Source organism: Herpailurus yagouaroundi, unplaced genomic scaffold, assembly GCF_014898765.1.
Source record: "Herpailurus yagouaroundi ecotype Mexico unplaced genomic scaffold, PumYag 28, whole genome shotgun sequence".
NCBI classification, from domain to species: Eukaryota; Metazoa; Chordata; class Mammalia; order Carnivora; family Felidae; genus Herpailurus; species Herpailurus yagouaroundi.
Genome location: NW_024412376.1, coordinates 8958731 through 8975162, shown reverse-complemented (window position 1 = coordinate 8975162; position 16432 = coordinate 8958731). Strand labels below are relative to the sequence as shown.

At 44.4% G+C, this 16432-nt stretch overlaps 1 protein-coding gene across 12 annotated transcripts in view; it reads left to right on the top strand.

Moving 5' to 3' along the window:
- The first annotated feature begins 463 nt into the window (after window positions 1-463).
- The window catches only part of UNC5D (unc-5 netrin receptor D), a 577007-nt gene continuing 561038 nt past the window's right edge, over window positions 464-16432 (top strand). For 8 of the 12 annotated variants that reach the window (XM_040461883.1, XM_040461563.1, XM_040461433.1 and 5 more), the window contains exon 1: window positions 465-794. In XM_040461883.1, the coding sequence (XP_040317817.1) occupies window positions 692-794 (103 nt within the window). In that variant the 5' untranslated portion in view covers window positions 465-691. Of the gene's footprint in view, window positions 795-16432 lie in introns of all 12 variants that reach the window. The other 4 variants (XM_040461499.1, XM_040461717.1, XM_040461796.1 and 1 more) reach the window with 2 other exon arrangements.

Genomic DNA, 16432 nt, shown 5'->3' with positions numbered 1-16432 from the left:
GACTGAGAAAGGGCTCAAAGTTGAACGAAACAGAGGTTTCCGGGAAGCAGCCGACCCCGAGTCGCCCGCATCTTTCCGCGCCCGGTTCGCCTTGGAGAGGCCCGCAGGCGCTGCTCGCTCGCGCCCGTAGGCTTGCGCTCGCGTCCCCGAACGGGCCCCAGGCCCCGCCGCCCCGATCCGCGAGCGGGGGCTATTTGCCGAGAGCGGAGATACCCGGGAGCGCGTGCGGCGGCCGCGGCGGGGCTCACCTGCGCCCCCCTGACTCCCGCCCCGCGCGGCCCGCCGCCGCCCCGCCCCGGCCCGGCTCATTGGCTGCAGCTCGGAGGGGAGGAGAAGGGGCGGCCGCGGGCATCTCATTAGCGATGCGGAGTCGCTCCTCCGCCCCGTAGTCCCGAACCCGGCAGCGGCGGGAGCGCGGCGAGCGGTGCTGCGGGAACGACGCGCGACTCCGGTGGCGGCCGCGGCGGCAGCGTTCGCCCCGCCGCGGGAAGCTATGGGGGCGCGTGCAGGCTCCCGGTGCCCGGTCAGCGGCGGCTCGGAGCGCGCTGCCCCGAGGCTGTAGGGAGCCGCCGTGGATCAGTCACTCGCTGAAGACCTCCGGGACCCGCTCGTCTCGGCCCCCGGCTCGCCGTGCCTCTCCCGGGCGCCCGGAGCGTGGAAGAGGAGCCGGACTCCGAGCGGGGCGAGGAGCATGGGGAGAGCGGCAGCCGCAGGAGGAGGCGCTGGAGGGGCGCGCCGGTGGCTCCCGTGGCTCGGGCTCTGCTTCTGGGCGGCGGGGGCTGCGGCTGCCCGAGGTAAGCGCGGGGCAGAGCGGGCGGCGGGGCCGGGGGCGAGGCGAGGGGGCGCCGGCGAGACTGAGCGGGACCCGCGCCCGCGGCGTTGGCTTCGCAAGTTGCGCCCCGCGCCTCTCCGCGCGCGGACCCGACAGGGTGGGAATCCGGCGGAGGACCTCCGAGGGGACCCTGCCTCCCACCCCAAGTTTGCGATCAGCCGCAATCCTACAGGTTGCTGTGACCGGGGCCCCTACCCTTGACGCGCATCGCCTGCTCCATTTTTCCGATCCCTCCGCAATTGCTGCAGACCCGAGTACCCACCTCTTCGCTCCAATCTCTTTCCCCTGCCCTCTCCACTTGTCTCCAAGGCGAGAGAGATCATGGGTGGGCGCGCAGAGCTGTGTCCGAGAGTTCCTGCGAGAGGGGCGGGGTGATAGAGGTCTCCCTCCGTAGGGTGGGCTTGAATGGAGAGGGCGCCTTTTCCTTTTGTGGAGCAACACCCAAGGTAAAGCCCGCTGAGCGTGACACTCCTGGGGCGACACTCTCTAGAGGACTTAGCACTGGGTTTTCTTTTGAGGAGGCCGCGTGCGTGCGGGAGCCCGGGAGAGCCTTGTGCACCACCCGCGTTAGCTGAGCCTGCGGTGCGGAGCCGGGATAAGCATTTGGCCCGAGGCCGGCTCACCCGGCGCCTCCTCTTGCTACCAGGTGCCCACTCCAGCTAGGGAGCTAGCGAGCGCGGGGCTCCACCGAGCCGCGGGGAAACGCCGCTCCTTGCTGACTTTGAAACGTAAACCCCATTTTCCTGGATCCTCCGGACTCCAGTAGAGTGAAAATTTTGCAACTGATTTCACCTGCACCGTGAGCGAGAACCGGGAGCATTAAGTTAAAGATAAATCCCGCCGACTTGTTTTGAAGATGATCAGAGACAGTTTCAGACGTAGCTTGAGTATTGTGGCTTTACCTTGGAAATAATCCCGAAGCTTCTCCTTCCTGCCCATCTTTAGCTTTCTCCTTCCCCGTGTGCCATCCATTAGGTTTAGAATATGTAATTGCGTTGAATGATTTACTTAACGCTCCTCCAGCTGGAAGCGGGGACTGAACTGACCACCTCACGGTTCTGCTCTCTGGCTATCCTGAACCTAATGCGTAGCCGGGAGTGTGGAAGGGGTTCAGGACGATCACACAAGAACCTCTGTAATCTAATTTTTATGAAAGCTAACGGTGTGTTAAAAACAGTCTGGGTGCCTAGAATGAAGAATTAAAAAGGAAAAGAGGTGGATAGAGGCTTTCTGGTTTATGATCCTGTTCAGTGACTATTTGCTTTTCATTTCCTGAAAACTTTTTTTTTTTTTTTTTGCTTTTGCTTTTTCTTCCTTTGGTGAAGCAGGCCCTTTAAAAAGCAGCAAAGGTTTAAAAATGAGCCTCGGTGATTGCACACACCGGGTTATGGTGAAGTATAGTTCTTTCCCTTGCTGGAAGAAGCACAGGCTTCAGCCATCTAATTTACTATGGAGAATGCCTCCTTGCAAAGTCAGCTCAGTTGTTTTTAATATACTGTTATGGAGAAAAGCCGGCTTGTTCTCAGTTATCTAAATGTCTGAATTCCCACCTGCTATTTGGTGTGGAATACCCAAGAGTGACTGGCTTCCTGTCCTGACCCCTTGGAATTTGGTTGGTGGAGTTGTCTTGAAGCCAGCTCCAAACAAGAGGTGGGGATATGCCAGAAGCCTCTTGGATGGAGTTTTGCTGGCTGTAAAACTAAGGCTAGCACCTCTTGTCTGCAAGCTGTTCCTTAAAGGTCTCCTAGAAAACATACTGTACACTCTGCAGGCTTATTTACAACAAAATGTCTTGCACGGATCATAGTAATGTTCAAGACACATGGCGCGGAGCAGTAAATCTGACTAATATTTCCCTTGTAGTATGTTACGTTTTGGGGTGTGAAGCCCATTACCCTTAGCATCTGTCAGAGATTCTGTAAGAAATGAGTAGTAAGCCGGGCTCTGGAATCTGTGAAGCTACATGCACCTGGCTTTGGACAGGTGGGCTCAATTGTAGTTTTCAGAACAAAGGGTGGGTTTCAATGTTACCTAAGGTCTGCCTGCTGGGGCAGGTGCCCCTTCATTAAAAGCAAGAAGAGGTGCGCTCTCGTGGCATGTTTGCTGAGTAGTCTGACCAGCCTCCATACGGTTGGCCCTAGGTGGTGGTTCTTTATCCAAAGAAATAGTTGTTTTTTTTTTTTTCCCCTGCAAGCCTTTCCATGTTGATTTGAACCAAGGTGTTGTCCCTTCTCTAAACAACAGGCTATATAGAATTATGCTTTTCCTTTGATGATTTAGGAATATTTAACATTTCAGTAGCATATTCTTCACAGTTATTTATCCTTTGTTTCTAAGATGATTGCACCAACTTTTTTTTTTTCCCCTTTTCCTCTCCATACCTAATGTAAAACCCACTAAAAATCAGAGGGGAGGTGGTTTCAGGTGATTGGCTTCAAGTGAATGTACTCAAAGAGGAAGATACTTGGGGCAGGACACTGCCTGTAGAAACTAGTAGTGAGTGGCCCAAGGAGCAGTGTTCTGGTTCCTTCCTTTGCAAACAGGACTGACTGCTTTAGATTTATGTTCCTGACTTCTGGCATACTGTGAGGAAGGCACTTTGGTGCCATGATTACTGTACATTTTAACACTTTCCAACTTAAAAGAAGGTTGTTTAAAAGTTATTCATGACCTGCCAAGTGCAAATTGAATCCACATCATGTTGTCATGTTGATTTGTTTTGTTCTTTGAAAAACTGGAGTGGCGCTCCAGATCTGGTTGTGATTCCTGTATTAGATACTATACCTAAGATACCCTCATCCAAAGGCAGGGAGGAGATGATCTTAGATAGGCTAAACTTACAGTTCCTTGCTTTAAAAAATTTCTTGGACAATGAAATCTTCCTAATAATAACTATAGAAATGCATTAAGGGCATGAGTGGTACATGTTTATTATCTAGGCATAATAGGGTTGGATGGTTTACACATACTTAAAATCCATTTGTCTATCTGGTTCATACATCTTAAAATCTATTGTCATTTCCTCCCTAGTGACCATTATATGCACCCCCCCACCTTTTTCATTCTGTTCCTTTTCCTCAAAAAATTGTCCCTCCATAGTGCTATCAGGAAAGATAGTTTTCTCCCAATTTCCTGCCAGCTTTGTCTTATTCTAACTCTTGGGTTGTGCTCGCAGCTTGAGCAGTCCAATGGCACCTTCTTTTCCTACCCAACAAAGTGTGTTCAAGGAGTGTCTTAAGTATCTCAGCCCTTAACAAGAGGTTAGTTGTTCTGACCTGGCCCTTAAGAAAAGCGCTTGTTGTCCTTTTTCATTGTCTTACAATGAAAAATCCTTCCTCACTCTTTGAGTGACCTGTGTGCGCTTTTGTAAGCAGAGCCCCTTAGGGTGGGAGAAATTAGGGGGCCAGGAATCCTCCGTGAGGTCTCTGAACTGTAGGACTACATTCCAGACCTTGCTGTCTTACTAGGTAGGGAAGCCCTTTTCTGTCTGTGTCGCCTCAATGACTTTATTGTGTTCCTTCTACCGTATATAGAACCTAATTTAAAATACCGCCAACTCTAAAGATTTCTCAAGGAATTTATTGTAGAGGAGATAGTGTTTGATACCACTCCCTTGTGCCTTTTGTTCTTTTTTTATTATGAAGGCTAGAGGCTCAGACCATATGCATTAAAATCAAATCCCAAAGACAGGTGTCCATCCAAAGAAAGATTTTTCTGTGACATCCCCTTAAGGAAGGTCATAGTGGGAGTAGAGGCATCCTCTTAATGGACAGGCACACACGTTTGCAGAAAGCCCTGATGGGGATGCTTCTTGATTGCACTTTGGTCCTTAATCTTGATTGTCTCATACTCAGGGAAGTGCCACTTGACCAGCCATGGCATTGTCTTCTCATTCTGAACTACTGACTTGCCTGAATACCTAGCGGGAACTTTCCTGTAGTGACAGCCGCAAATTCTAGGTGAAGACCCTGACCAGCTCACGCCCTCATTTGCTCAGTGGCCGCTGTTGGCATGAAAACTACCACTGTGTTGCTACCGCTCCTTATATCATACCTGTTCCTTAAGAGAAGGCATTTTTGTAGCCTTGAGTGAGAAATAATAATAGTGATTATTGTATTTAGCATGTGCCATTGATTATTCTAAATGCTTCATGTATGTTAACTCGTTTAGTCCTTAAAATAACACCGTGAGGTGAGTAATCTCATTTTTAACATAGGGAAACAAGGTCAAACAAGGGTTAAATAACTTGTTCAAGGCCATAGAGGTGGTATATGGAGGGGCCTGGATTCAAACCTGCACTGTCCTCCTCCAGAGCCTTAAGGACTGTTTTCTAAACTATGCCAAAAATAAAGTGACCCTTACATTTTGGTGACAAAAGCGCTAAAATGATTTCTCTGTAACTGTGAGAGTTGTAGAGGCATTTAGAGTAGCTTCAATAAATCTATAAATATATTCAGATAAATCTCAGAGATTTATGTTGTATGAAAACAACCACCCTCTCACCATTCAGCTTAATATACTTTGGGATTGGATTCACACTTAAAATTCTGAACGCCCGTTTCTAATATGATAGCTTGCTTTTTTTTTTTCAATTTTGAATTTCAACAGAAAATATTACTCTGATTGAATACGCCATCCATGGAATGGCAGATCCCAAGAGACTATTTGTTGCATGTCTTGTATTTTTAGCCTTGTTTGCCGGGGAAATGTGGAGCAGGAGATTGGAGAGTAGATTGTTAACACCAGAGGCTGCTGTTTCTGCTGTTTTGGGTACTCCTGCTGCTGCTCTTTCAAGGCAGATGGCTAGATTCATTTATAGAAAATAGATATTCGTTCTATTTTGCATTTCCACTTTGAAAAGAACTTCTAATTGTTTGGGCCACATTGCCTCGTATGGTCTCATTGTGCGCATACACATGCTGTGCGTAGATAATTTACAGAATTAGGTGGATGTTAATGGATCCACTTTGGACTGTATTAGAAATCCACTGTGAACTCCGTTGTGCTTCTGGAGTATTTCTCCCGAAAGTGGATGTGTGTGCAGTACAGGGTGTATCACGGATTTTGTGCTCAGCACCTGCCCCTCCCCACCGACTTCGCTGACCCAGAAATTAGGGGCAGAAGTACTGGGCTGCGTTTCTGGGGCTAGAGGAGAAACAACACTCCCATATTATGCTTCTCAGCTACATCAGACTACTGCGGGACTGAAAAACACTTCCTGATACTGTTTCCAAAAGACCAGAGTAAGGTGAGGCCTGAATTCTTCCCCTGTGAGCAGTTCCTTCCTTCATAAATAAGGAAATAGGAAAGCCAAAAGCTGCCTTTCGAGTGAGGTCAATGACAGCTTCAGTTAATGCAGATGTTGACTGTCCCCAAATTTCTGGTTCATAAAGTGCAAAAGAGCCTTCCTTTCCAGAAAGAGAGACCTTTGCAGGTGTATTCCACCGACCCAACCTGGTCTTGTAAGGTTAAGAGGAATCATGGGGGAAAATGTCACTGCAGCCATGTGGAGAATGAATTTGGCAGGTGTTTTGTTGTCATCTAAAATCAAATGTTTGTAATTTCTCCATCAGGTAAGTCCAAGGGAAAATGATGTTGCAGAAATTCCAGAAGGTAGGTGATTGGTGGGCAGGCATAGGAAGAAATCATCCCGAATTCTTCAGAGGCTCAACTAACACTGGCACAGCTATGTTTTGTGTAATATCATTCACAGATTTTGATAACTTACTATAAAAGCAAATTTATTTTCTAAATATTGGATGAGAGATCTGCCTGTGGATATATTTGTGCGTGTGTTGCTGGGAGTGGTGTGAAAGTGATTGGTGGCTTCTGCTAGCAACAGCACTTATTCAGGAGTTACCATCTTTATTTGAATTTAATTTAATAAAATCCAGGAGAGGAGGGGAAACTGAAACGCTCATAGGTTATGGGAGCTATGCTGGTAATGTCTTTGAAACTCACAAGTCAGTGCTCTTCAGATGTTAGTGCACATTTCAGTCACTGCAGATCTTGGTAAACTGCACCTTCTGATCTAGTAAACCTGGGGAGGGGCCTGGGATTCTGCATTTCTGACGGGCTTCTGGATGACCCTATCCATGGGCCACACTTTGAGTAGCAGGGCCATAGATGAGTGTAATTCGGGTTTTTTATTTGCAGTATTGTTTTTCACTTGCAAGTCTGTATGAAGCAGAATTCAGTGCGAGGCTATTTTTAAAATGCCAATAGAAGAATAGGTAAACACAAATGTCAGTTTAAACTCAGGCAAACATACAGCCAGTCGTAAAACTAACACATTCAGGAGCACTGCTCTGAGATGAGATAATGTCTTGTTTCTAGCATCTGTAAGCAGTATTTGAAAAGTCTTTCTATTGTGAAGTGACTGAGGACTTATGTTTGCATCTAATTAATTGCAGGTAATAAAGACGAAACTGAGTCCCTAGGAAGTTGAACAGTTTGCCCAAAGTCAGATTTTTAACTAGGAAGCTTTTCTACTCATCTTGATCACTTCTTCCTTTTATTATTGTATGTGTCGACTGCACCTGCACTTCAAATGGTGCGGAGTTCAGGATAATGAGAGGACGGGGCTATCGTTAAGTAAGAGGTAGAGAGAATCAGTTGGTTCAGAAAAACAGTGCTGTTCATACAGGGTACTGAGGCTCCCCAAGCTGATGGATTGTGGTTGTCACAACATGGTGTATGAGCTGGTGCCGGGGTTTGTTGTATCTGCTGCAAGATAGTTCTCTGCACCTGACAGGATCCATTGTGCTTACTATTAACTCTTACCCAGCACCTGATAGTTCTTGTCCAATAGCATATGCCAGCTAGTATTTTTTTTTTTTTTGAGTTTGTTTATTTTGAGAGAGCGCACAAACACAAGTGGGGAAGGGTCAGAGAGAAGGAGGGGGAGAGAATCTCAAGCAGTCTCCATGCTATCAGCACAGAGGCTGATGAGGGGCTCGAACTCATGAACTGTGAGATCATGACCTGAGCCAAAACCAAGAGTTGGATGCTTAACTGACTGAGCCACCCAGGCTCCCGCCAACTAGTATTTTTTACTCCAGCCTTATTATGCAAGGTATAAATACTACTGAGACTAAACTTTCTGAAACTTATTTGATCCTGTGATAAAATACTCAGGGAAATTTAATTGCCAGAGGAAGAATTAAATAATTATAAGATAGTTATGTATGTATTTTTTTAAGTTTATTTTTTTAAATTTTGAGAGTGTGAGCAAGCAGGGGAGGGGCAGAGAGAAGGGGAGAGAGAATCCCAAGCAGGCTCTGTGCTCTCAGCTTGCAGCCCAGTGTGGGGCTCGAATCTACCAGCCCTGAGATCATGACCTGAGCTGAAATCAAGAGTCAGACGTTTAACCAACTGAGCCACCCAGGCACCCCTATATTTTTTTCCTTAATAGATTGTACAGCCTACATTCCTTTTTTTTTTTAAATGTTTTAATGTTTTATTTATTTTTGAGAGTGAGGGAGAGAATGTCCTAGGGGAGGGACAGAGAGGGAGACAGTCCGAAGCAGGCCCCAGTCTCTGAGCTGTCAGCACAGAGCCTGATGCAGGGCTCAGACTCACACAGTGTGAGGTCATGACTTGAGCCAAAGTTGGACACTTAACCGATGGACCCACCCAGGCACCCCAAAGCCTACATTACTAGATAGCCTATTCTAGAAAGATGGTTAAGTAGAAGAAGGACACTATCATGGGTGGCTGTTATGAGTAATAATTCACTTGCATGGAACTTGATACTTTTAAGGTATGTTCACAAGTATGATTGCTTTGTATTTTCACCTCCACCTTGATATCGAACAGATGATAAAATTAGATGTAGAGATTTTTCAACCAAGGTGACACAGGCAGCAATAAGTAGTACCAGGACTCAAAGCCGAGTCTCCAAATGGCTTCTGGGTTTTGGACTTATTTACCATGTACTTCTGTTTTCTGGCCCGATAGAGTCATTCGACCTGAGCTGAATGATAAAGCATTTTGCTCACATTATATTTGAGACCAGGCTCTGGATGCATGAGCATGTGTGATGGAGGAGAGTAACTGAATAAAAATTTTGGGTGATACCTGTGTTGCCTTCTTGGTCTGTTGGTATTATGTTCTCATGGTTATAAGCAGAGATGCCCCTACGCGGGAAATGTGTCAGAAGTGATTGGAGGGAAGTAAAACTGTGACTAGATCTCTCATGGCAGACTGCGGTGTGGAATAAGCTGTACATCAAACATTCGGAGGAACTTGCTAAGCAATAATATTTTCTTAATCAAAGGAATTAAAGTGTTCATTAAAGTAAGTAAAATCACAAATTAGTTCTCCGGTTTTATTTTTAAAGATGCCATTACAAACCAGACAGTTTTTAGAAATAGAATACTAGCTCCTCAGTCTGCATGGCTTTCTAAATACCTTGTCTTTATTATTTTTTTTTTGAGTTTATTTTTTTATTTTGAGAGAGAGGGAGGGAGAGAATCAGAAGCGGGCTCCGTGCTGTCAGTGCACAGCCCAGCATGGGGCTCAATTTCACCAACTGCGAGATCAAGAGTCAGTCGCTTAGCTGACTGAGCCACCCAGGCACCCCTCTGCCTTGTCTTCATTATTAATTTTGAGTGCCTGTGCTTTATTTTTTCTTTATGTGTACACTTGTAAAACAAGATTAAAGTCTTTAAATTTGTGTTTGGAAGTATTGCCATGGCTCAGTGCAAACGGACTTCCAATAATAGTTTTCATTATGTCTTTGAGAATTATCCAACCTATCTGGGGTGCCTGGGTGGCTGAGTCAGAGTCTGACTTCAGCTCAGGTCATGATCTCGGGGTTCGTGAGATTGAGCCCTGCGTTGGGCTTTGTGTTGATGGCACAGAGCCTGCTTCAGGTTCTGTGTCTCTCTGCCCCTGCCCCACTTGCACTCACCCTCGCTCTCTCTTTCTAAAATAAACATTAAAACAAAATTATCCAACCTATCTTAAAAAGAGATTGGGAAAAAATACAGACCATCAAATAAGATTCTTTGCCAGGCAAATTGTAAGTGTGTGATAAGCCTTTTGAAAGGGGCTGGGAGGAGTTGACTGCATCTAAATCGACAGCCCTTGTATCCCCTTCAGTCTTGGGGCCAGAAGCTACACTGATTGCCAGTAGCCTGCATCAGATTTCCAAAGTTGTTTTCCTTAAGACAAAACCAAAAACAATCAGGAGATTCACAGGTTTTGTCCAGGTGAGGTATGTGGGTGGGATGTAAGTGTTTCTGGGGTTTGCTTTAAGGATGTAAAGCTGAAAAAAATTTGTCATTAGATTTTTTTTTTTTTACATTGGGGCAAAAAGAAAGAAAACTCACACAACCCATTTGATATTTTCTCAAATTTAGCAGACAGCTTGAGATGCATTTCAGCCTCTGCAATGGCAGTGTGAAAAGACAGCTGTATCGTATCACATCCTGCAGCAGAAAAGACCATCACCTGTAGAGCCCATTATTAACAGTTGTCAAGGTGATAAGTGCTTTAATGCATGGGTATCTGTGTATGTATTATATATTAGTAGAATGTCATATATCATCATTCTAGCAAACTTAGATCATTAGAGTTCTACACTATTAATTTAAAAGGCATTAATAACACACTTGAGATGTGGATACAATTTTGACTTGAAAGTCAGCTTCTTAATTCACATATTCCCATTTCTCTCTTTCTCCATGGTATCTCTCATTTAACCCCCAAATCTTTGTTTCTTCCTCAAAGTCACTCCCTTCTCAGAAATTCCCTTCTCATTTAAGCAGTGTGGTGAGCCTGGGGAGTTCGAGACCACGTGTCCTTCAACCTATCACTTTGTTCTCTGGTACTTTTTATCTGTCTTATCTATTATTTTGTCTTTTTTTTGTTTTTTGAGAAAGAGAAGATAGGAGGGGGGGAGAGAGAGAGAGAGAGAGAGGGAGGGAGGGAGAAAGAGAATGAATGAATGAATGAATATGTATACCTATAATGTGGAGCCTGACTCAGGGGGTTGGGGGCTACATCTCACCAACAGATCATAACCTGAGCCTTTTCAAGAGTCTCATGCTTAACCGACTGAGCCATCCAGGTGCTCCTGGTTCTTTTTATTCCTAAAGTGAGAAGAAAGGACTAAATTCTTTTTTTCTTTTCTTTTTTGAGAGAGAAAGAGGGCGCAAGTCAGAGAGGGAGAGAGAAATCCCAAGCAGCTCTGTGCTGTCAGTGCAGAGCCCTGTGGGGGACTCGAACTCAAACCATGAGATCATGACCTGAGCCAAGATCAAGAGTAGGACAGACACTTAACTGAGCCACCCCGGTGCCCCTGGTTGTTTTTATTCCTAATGTGAGAAGAAATGCCTAAATTGTCTTTAAAGCTCCTGCATGCTCTCACATTCTGTGATGCCCTGATTTGTTTTCAGTACCTTTCATTCTCAGTATGAATAGGACGCCCCTTCTCCGCCATAGCCCATGTTTGCTCACTTGGGTGTGGGGGCCCATGGATGCTTACTTTGCCTTTCTAATAGAAACCAGACTTATGAAATTTCTGTCTCTATATTCGGAGTCTCTGAACACTGTGTTAATAACACACTTGTGATAAAACTCACTGTATAGAACACTCCGCTTTCAAATTTGCCTCCGTGACTTTGGTGCATTTTGTAAAGAGATTTAACAGATCTGGGAGCTGGTCAATCCTCGTTTTCGATACTTGTCTTTGTGCTGTGCTTCTAAAGCTTCTAGCTTTGTGGAGGGCATTGTCTAAAAGCAGAAGATAGAGAGCATCTATGTGGCCTTCCGTTTAACATTTGATAAACACTGATGTGATCACTGAGTTTCTATGTATTTGTTTCCCATTTGTAGAGGAAAATTGTACAATTATGTTGCTGAAGAGAATCCTAATACTTTTAGGGTAAGACCCACATCTTAACATGAACAACCAAAGCCTAGAGAAGCAACGTAGCTTTCTTGGCTTCTGTAGGTCATTTCTGTCGGTGCCTGCCTGTGAATCCAGATCTTCTGTCTCTCAATGTCACTCTTCCCTCTTTTCCTTTCCAGGCTTCTAATAACAAACGTAATCAATAGAGGCACAAAGGAATTCAAAAGAAATGATACCAGAAGACTAAAGACTATTGATCATTGTTTTTCTCTGTTAAAGGATGTTTTCATTTGATTTAAAATGTTTACATTTTTCCAAATACCTTTGAAATAATAGAGATTTCTTGGCTCAGTTCTTAATCATTGAATGTTGGGGTTTTGATTTGAGGCACTCAAGCTAGTTCAGTGTAGCAGAGCTAATTAATTTTGTAAAAGGGGTCTACATTATAGATTTGTGTTGGGATGAAATCTGGAGTGTTTTTTTAAATTTTTTTTTCTTTTAACATTTATTTATTTTTGAGAGAGACAGAGCATGAGCAGGGGAGGGGGAGAGAGAGGAGACACAGAATCTGAAGCAGGCTTCAGGCTCCACGCTGTCAGCACTGATGCGGAGCTAGAACTCACAAACTGCGAGATCATGACCTGAGCCGAAGTTGGATGCTTAACCGACTGAGCCACCCAGGCGCCCCTCTGGAGTGAGTCTTAAGCTTTTGTCCCAATTACTTCTGCATCCTTGTACTAAATGTGTGCAGTATGAACACATACTAAACTAGCATTAAGACTCTACTACAAACACCAGTACATCCTAAATACTTTTTAAGTGTAATTATTTAAAAAGTCTGTACGTAGGAAAGAGTATATTAACTTTATTTCCACTAACACTATGTGATGTTAGTGCTGTGCATTATACTTTACCCAAAGGATATAGTTTGCCACATAACCTACTTACCTGGGCAAGTAAATTACTTCCAACTTGCATTTTTCCCTGTTTAAATCTGTGTATTCAGGTGTGGTGAGAAGGGAACCCTTTCCAATTTGAATGCTCAGCTGGGCCTGTTAGAAGGTGGTGTTATTCAATTGCTCATGATGGTGGACACACTGAGGACATGAGCTGGAGCAGATTTCAAATGTGCATAAGCGTTTAACTGGTGCTGCTTCTTACAAGGCTTTCGGTGCTGGCAACAGTATGCTGGTGATACCCTCAAAAGGCTATAAATCTACATTCAGAGGCAGTGACTGGATGTAATTTTAAAAGCTTCAGTTGCTTCTTCTCATGCAGCCCCTATTGTTCCTTATTTTAAAGTGAATTCTGCCCCTCTGAAGGCCACGAGAACTTGCAAAAAGCAAACCCTGTGGTTAAGCTGGAGCTTGGAAACTCCGGTGACTGGATCTTGATGATGATTCATGGCAAAGCCAGCTCGCTGGAAAAGTGTTAAACACGTAGGGTGTTGAAGACTTCTGATTCTTGGAGATTAGGTGTCAGAGCATTCGGGGTTTGATTATTTTTAGTATTAATCAGTGAAGGATCTTGCTCCTGGAAATGGTGGTCGGGTTTTGGATGTGCAAATGGCTGGTCATCACCTGGCGCCATTCCCCACCCCCCCAAACTCGGCAGAAAGTCAGACATCTCTAGCATTGTCAGCCAGGATGGGGGAGACCATCATATGCAGGTACTTAGAATGTGTGTGGCCATTAACTTTTTTTTGAGCTGAAAAGTGATGTTTAACAGTTTGAACTATGTTTAAGTGGTTTTATTGAAACACAATAGATTGAAAGAGCACCAAATGTGTAGCGTGACCTGGGTGTGTAGGAATCCACGTGTGTGGTTTAAATGACGAGGATCAACAGTGTAATTCTGATGTTCTCCGCTGTTGGCAGGGCCTCTACTCGGAGCAATCACGTCAGAATCCCCTGGGGGATGACCCACTGGTATTTCTTTAAGTTCCCCAGGAGATTCTCAGCTTGAGAACATAAGATTGAGAGCCGTTGATTTAATGGGTGCACCGATTGTGTATAAATGTAGATTCTGATCGTGTTTTGAAATTTAGCGAGGTAATTTGAAAATCACTGTCCTCGCAAAAGTAAGGGATCGAAGATGACTGATCCTAATTTGCCTCCGCTTCCATGTTAGGCCTCCTCCTTCCATATGGTGTCCCAGGTGACTTGGATGAATGAAATTGGATGATGGCACAAAACATTTCAGCCTTTGGGGGCTAGACGTCTCCTGCTTGGGAACAGCTGAGGTATTACTAAAAGGAATGAGAATCGTTGAGAGTGGTTATGTATGAGGGGAGGAGACTTCTAAGAACTCAGGTTTGGAGGTTGTACCATGTTTCCCTTCTGGACACAAGCCCAAGACCCACAGATGTAGATTCCTATCCTCTTAACACATCATCCAGCTTCTAGGCCCAGGATGTAAATGATAAGTATTCATCTTTCCGAGTGGATTAATGTCGTCATCCTGGTCTTCATGTCTGAAGGATAGAGGCAGTGTAGAGCCTCCTATAGTGTCAGGGAGGGTCCCGGGCACCAGCAGTATTGCTGACCAAGAGGGGTAGGTGGGGACATCATTACCGCAGCCATGGCAAGAGTTTTTCTATCTTTCTCTCTCTTTCTTTCTCTCTTTCCTTTCTCCCTTCCTTATTTAATTTTCTTCAGTGTTCACCTACATTTGAGGAAAGAGACTGTGTGAACCGGGACGGGGCAGAGAGGGAGGGAGACACGGAATCCTAAGCAGGCTCCTGGCTCTGAGCTGTCAGCACAGAGGCCGACGCGGCGCTCAAACCCATGAACCTTGAGATCATGACCTGAGCTGAAGTCAGAGGCTTAACCTACTGAGCCACCCAGGCACCCCAGGAGTTTCTTTTTTTAAAATGTTTATTTTTGAGAGCGAGCGAGAGAGGGGCAGAGAGAGGAGGGACAGATGATCCATCTGAAGTGGGCTCAGCGCTGACTGCAGCAAGACCGATGCAAGGCTCGAACTCAGGAACCCTGAGATCGTGACCTTAGCCAAAGTCAGATACTTGACCCACTGAGCCACCCAGGTGCCCCACAAGGGTTTCTAACACTACTGCCCTGTTCACAACTGCCAGCAGTTTCCTATTTGTCTGTGAAATCAAATCCAAACTGTAAGACATTTTGTGATGTTATTGTTGCGGATGAATAAGTAGTTTTTTAAACATGAAACTAAAATGGGTATTTGTGCGCTTAACCACCGCACGTAAGAAGTGGAGCATTCTCCATGCTTGACTCTGGTGCGTTTCTCCCGTAGTGCACCGCTGCAATTCTCCTTTAGAAGTAACCATGCTCACATTCTGCGCTCGTCATTTCCTTGTTTTTAACAAACAGTTTAAACAAAGATGTATGTACTTCTACACAGTTTACTTTTACTTCCTTTGGAGATGTATTTAAATTAGAGTCTACGTATTTCTCAGCAGTTGTTGCTTGTCACGACCAAGATTGTGTTTTATCTCTGTTATTACATGTGCCGTTGTCGATTCACTTCCCTCAGATACAATATTCAGTGGTGTGACTCAACCATAATTACGTTGCTGTCGGTGAAATTTGGGTTCGTTCAGATTTTTTTCTGTTCCAAAAAGTGCTAACTAGGAGCGTTGTTATGCGTGTCTAATGGTACCCATTTTCAAGTGTTTCTTACATACCTAAGACAGTTCTGAGACCTCGAACACCATGTTGAATATTCCAGATGGCGCCAAATCATTTTCAGCAATTTATAAGCTCTCGTCATTTCACGTTGGCCGACATTTGGTATTTCTGGGCCTGGAGGTTTCTGCTGCTTTTTCGTGGTTTGAACGTGATGATCTCTGCATGGACTTAATTTCCATATTTCTGATTACTAATGAAGTTAAAACATTTTTTTCATATACCTCGTTGCCAATTGTATTTCTTCTGTGAAACACTCAAGTATTTTGTTCATTTTTTATTATCTTATTGAATTATGGTAGCTTTAAGTATATATGTGTCAAAAATATTTTATAGAAGCCTTAATGTGTTAGGTGTGCTTGATATTTCTCCTAGTGTTTTATTTTTATTTATTGTTTTACTTTACGGTATTTCTTGATGACTTGGATATTTTACCTTCTTTTCTCATGAACTTACGTTTCAATTTTAGTGTTATCATTTTATGCTTAACTCTTTGGTGTTGTGCTTAGGAAATCCTTCCTAAATGCAATTGAATACATTCTCCTATATTCTAAATTGTATAGTTTGATCTTTCCTATTTTGGCCTGTAATCCACCTAGAATACATTTCATATTTTTCTGCATAGAGTTTGAGTTAGAAGTTTCACTTCTTTCTTTCATGTGAATAACCAGTTGTCCCAGAACCATTTACTGAGAAGTCCCTCTTCTTTCTCTAATGATCTGTGATGTCACCTTTGTAATGTATGAACATTTCCATTTTTTTTTTTAATGTCTATTTATTTTTGAAAGAGCGAGTGTGAGCAGAGGAGGGGCAGAGAGAGAGGGGGACAGAGGATGCAGAGTGGAATCAGGGCTTACAACGGTGAGCCCAATGTGGGGCTTGAACCCATGAACCTTGAGATCATGACCTGAGCTCAAGTCAGACAGTCAACTGACTCAGCCTCCCAGGTGCTCCTGTATGAACATTTCATACCTACATGGACATTTTTTAGTGTGGCATAAAATGTTCTTCAGAACACTTCCAGCAAACCTTTGTAGGGTTGTTTGTTTGTTTTTAATTCCTCCTGTTTCTTCGTGTACC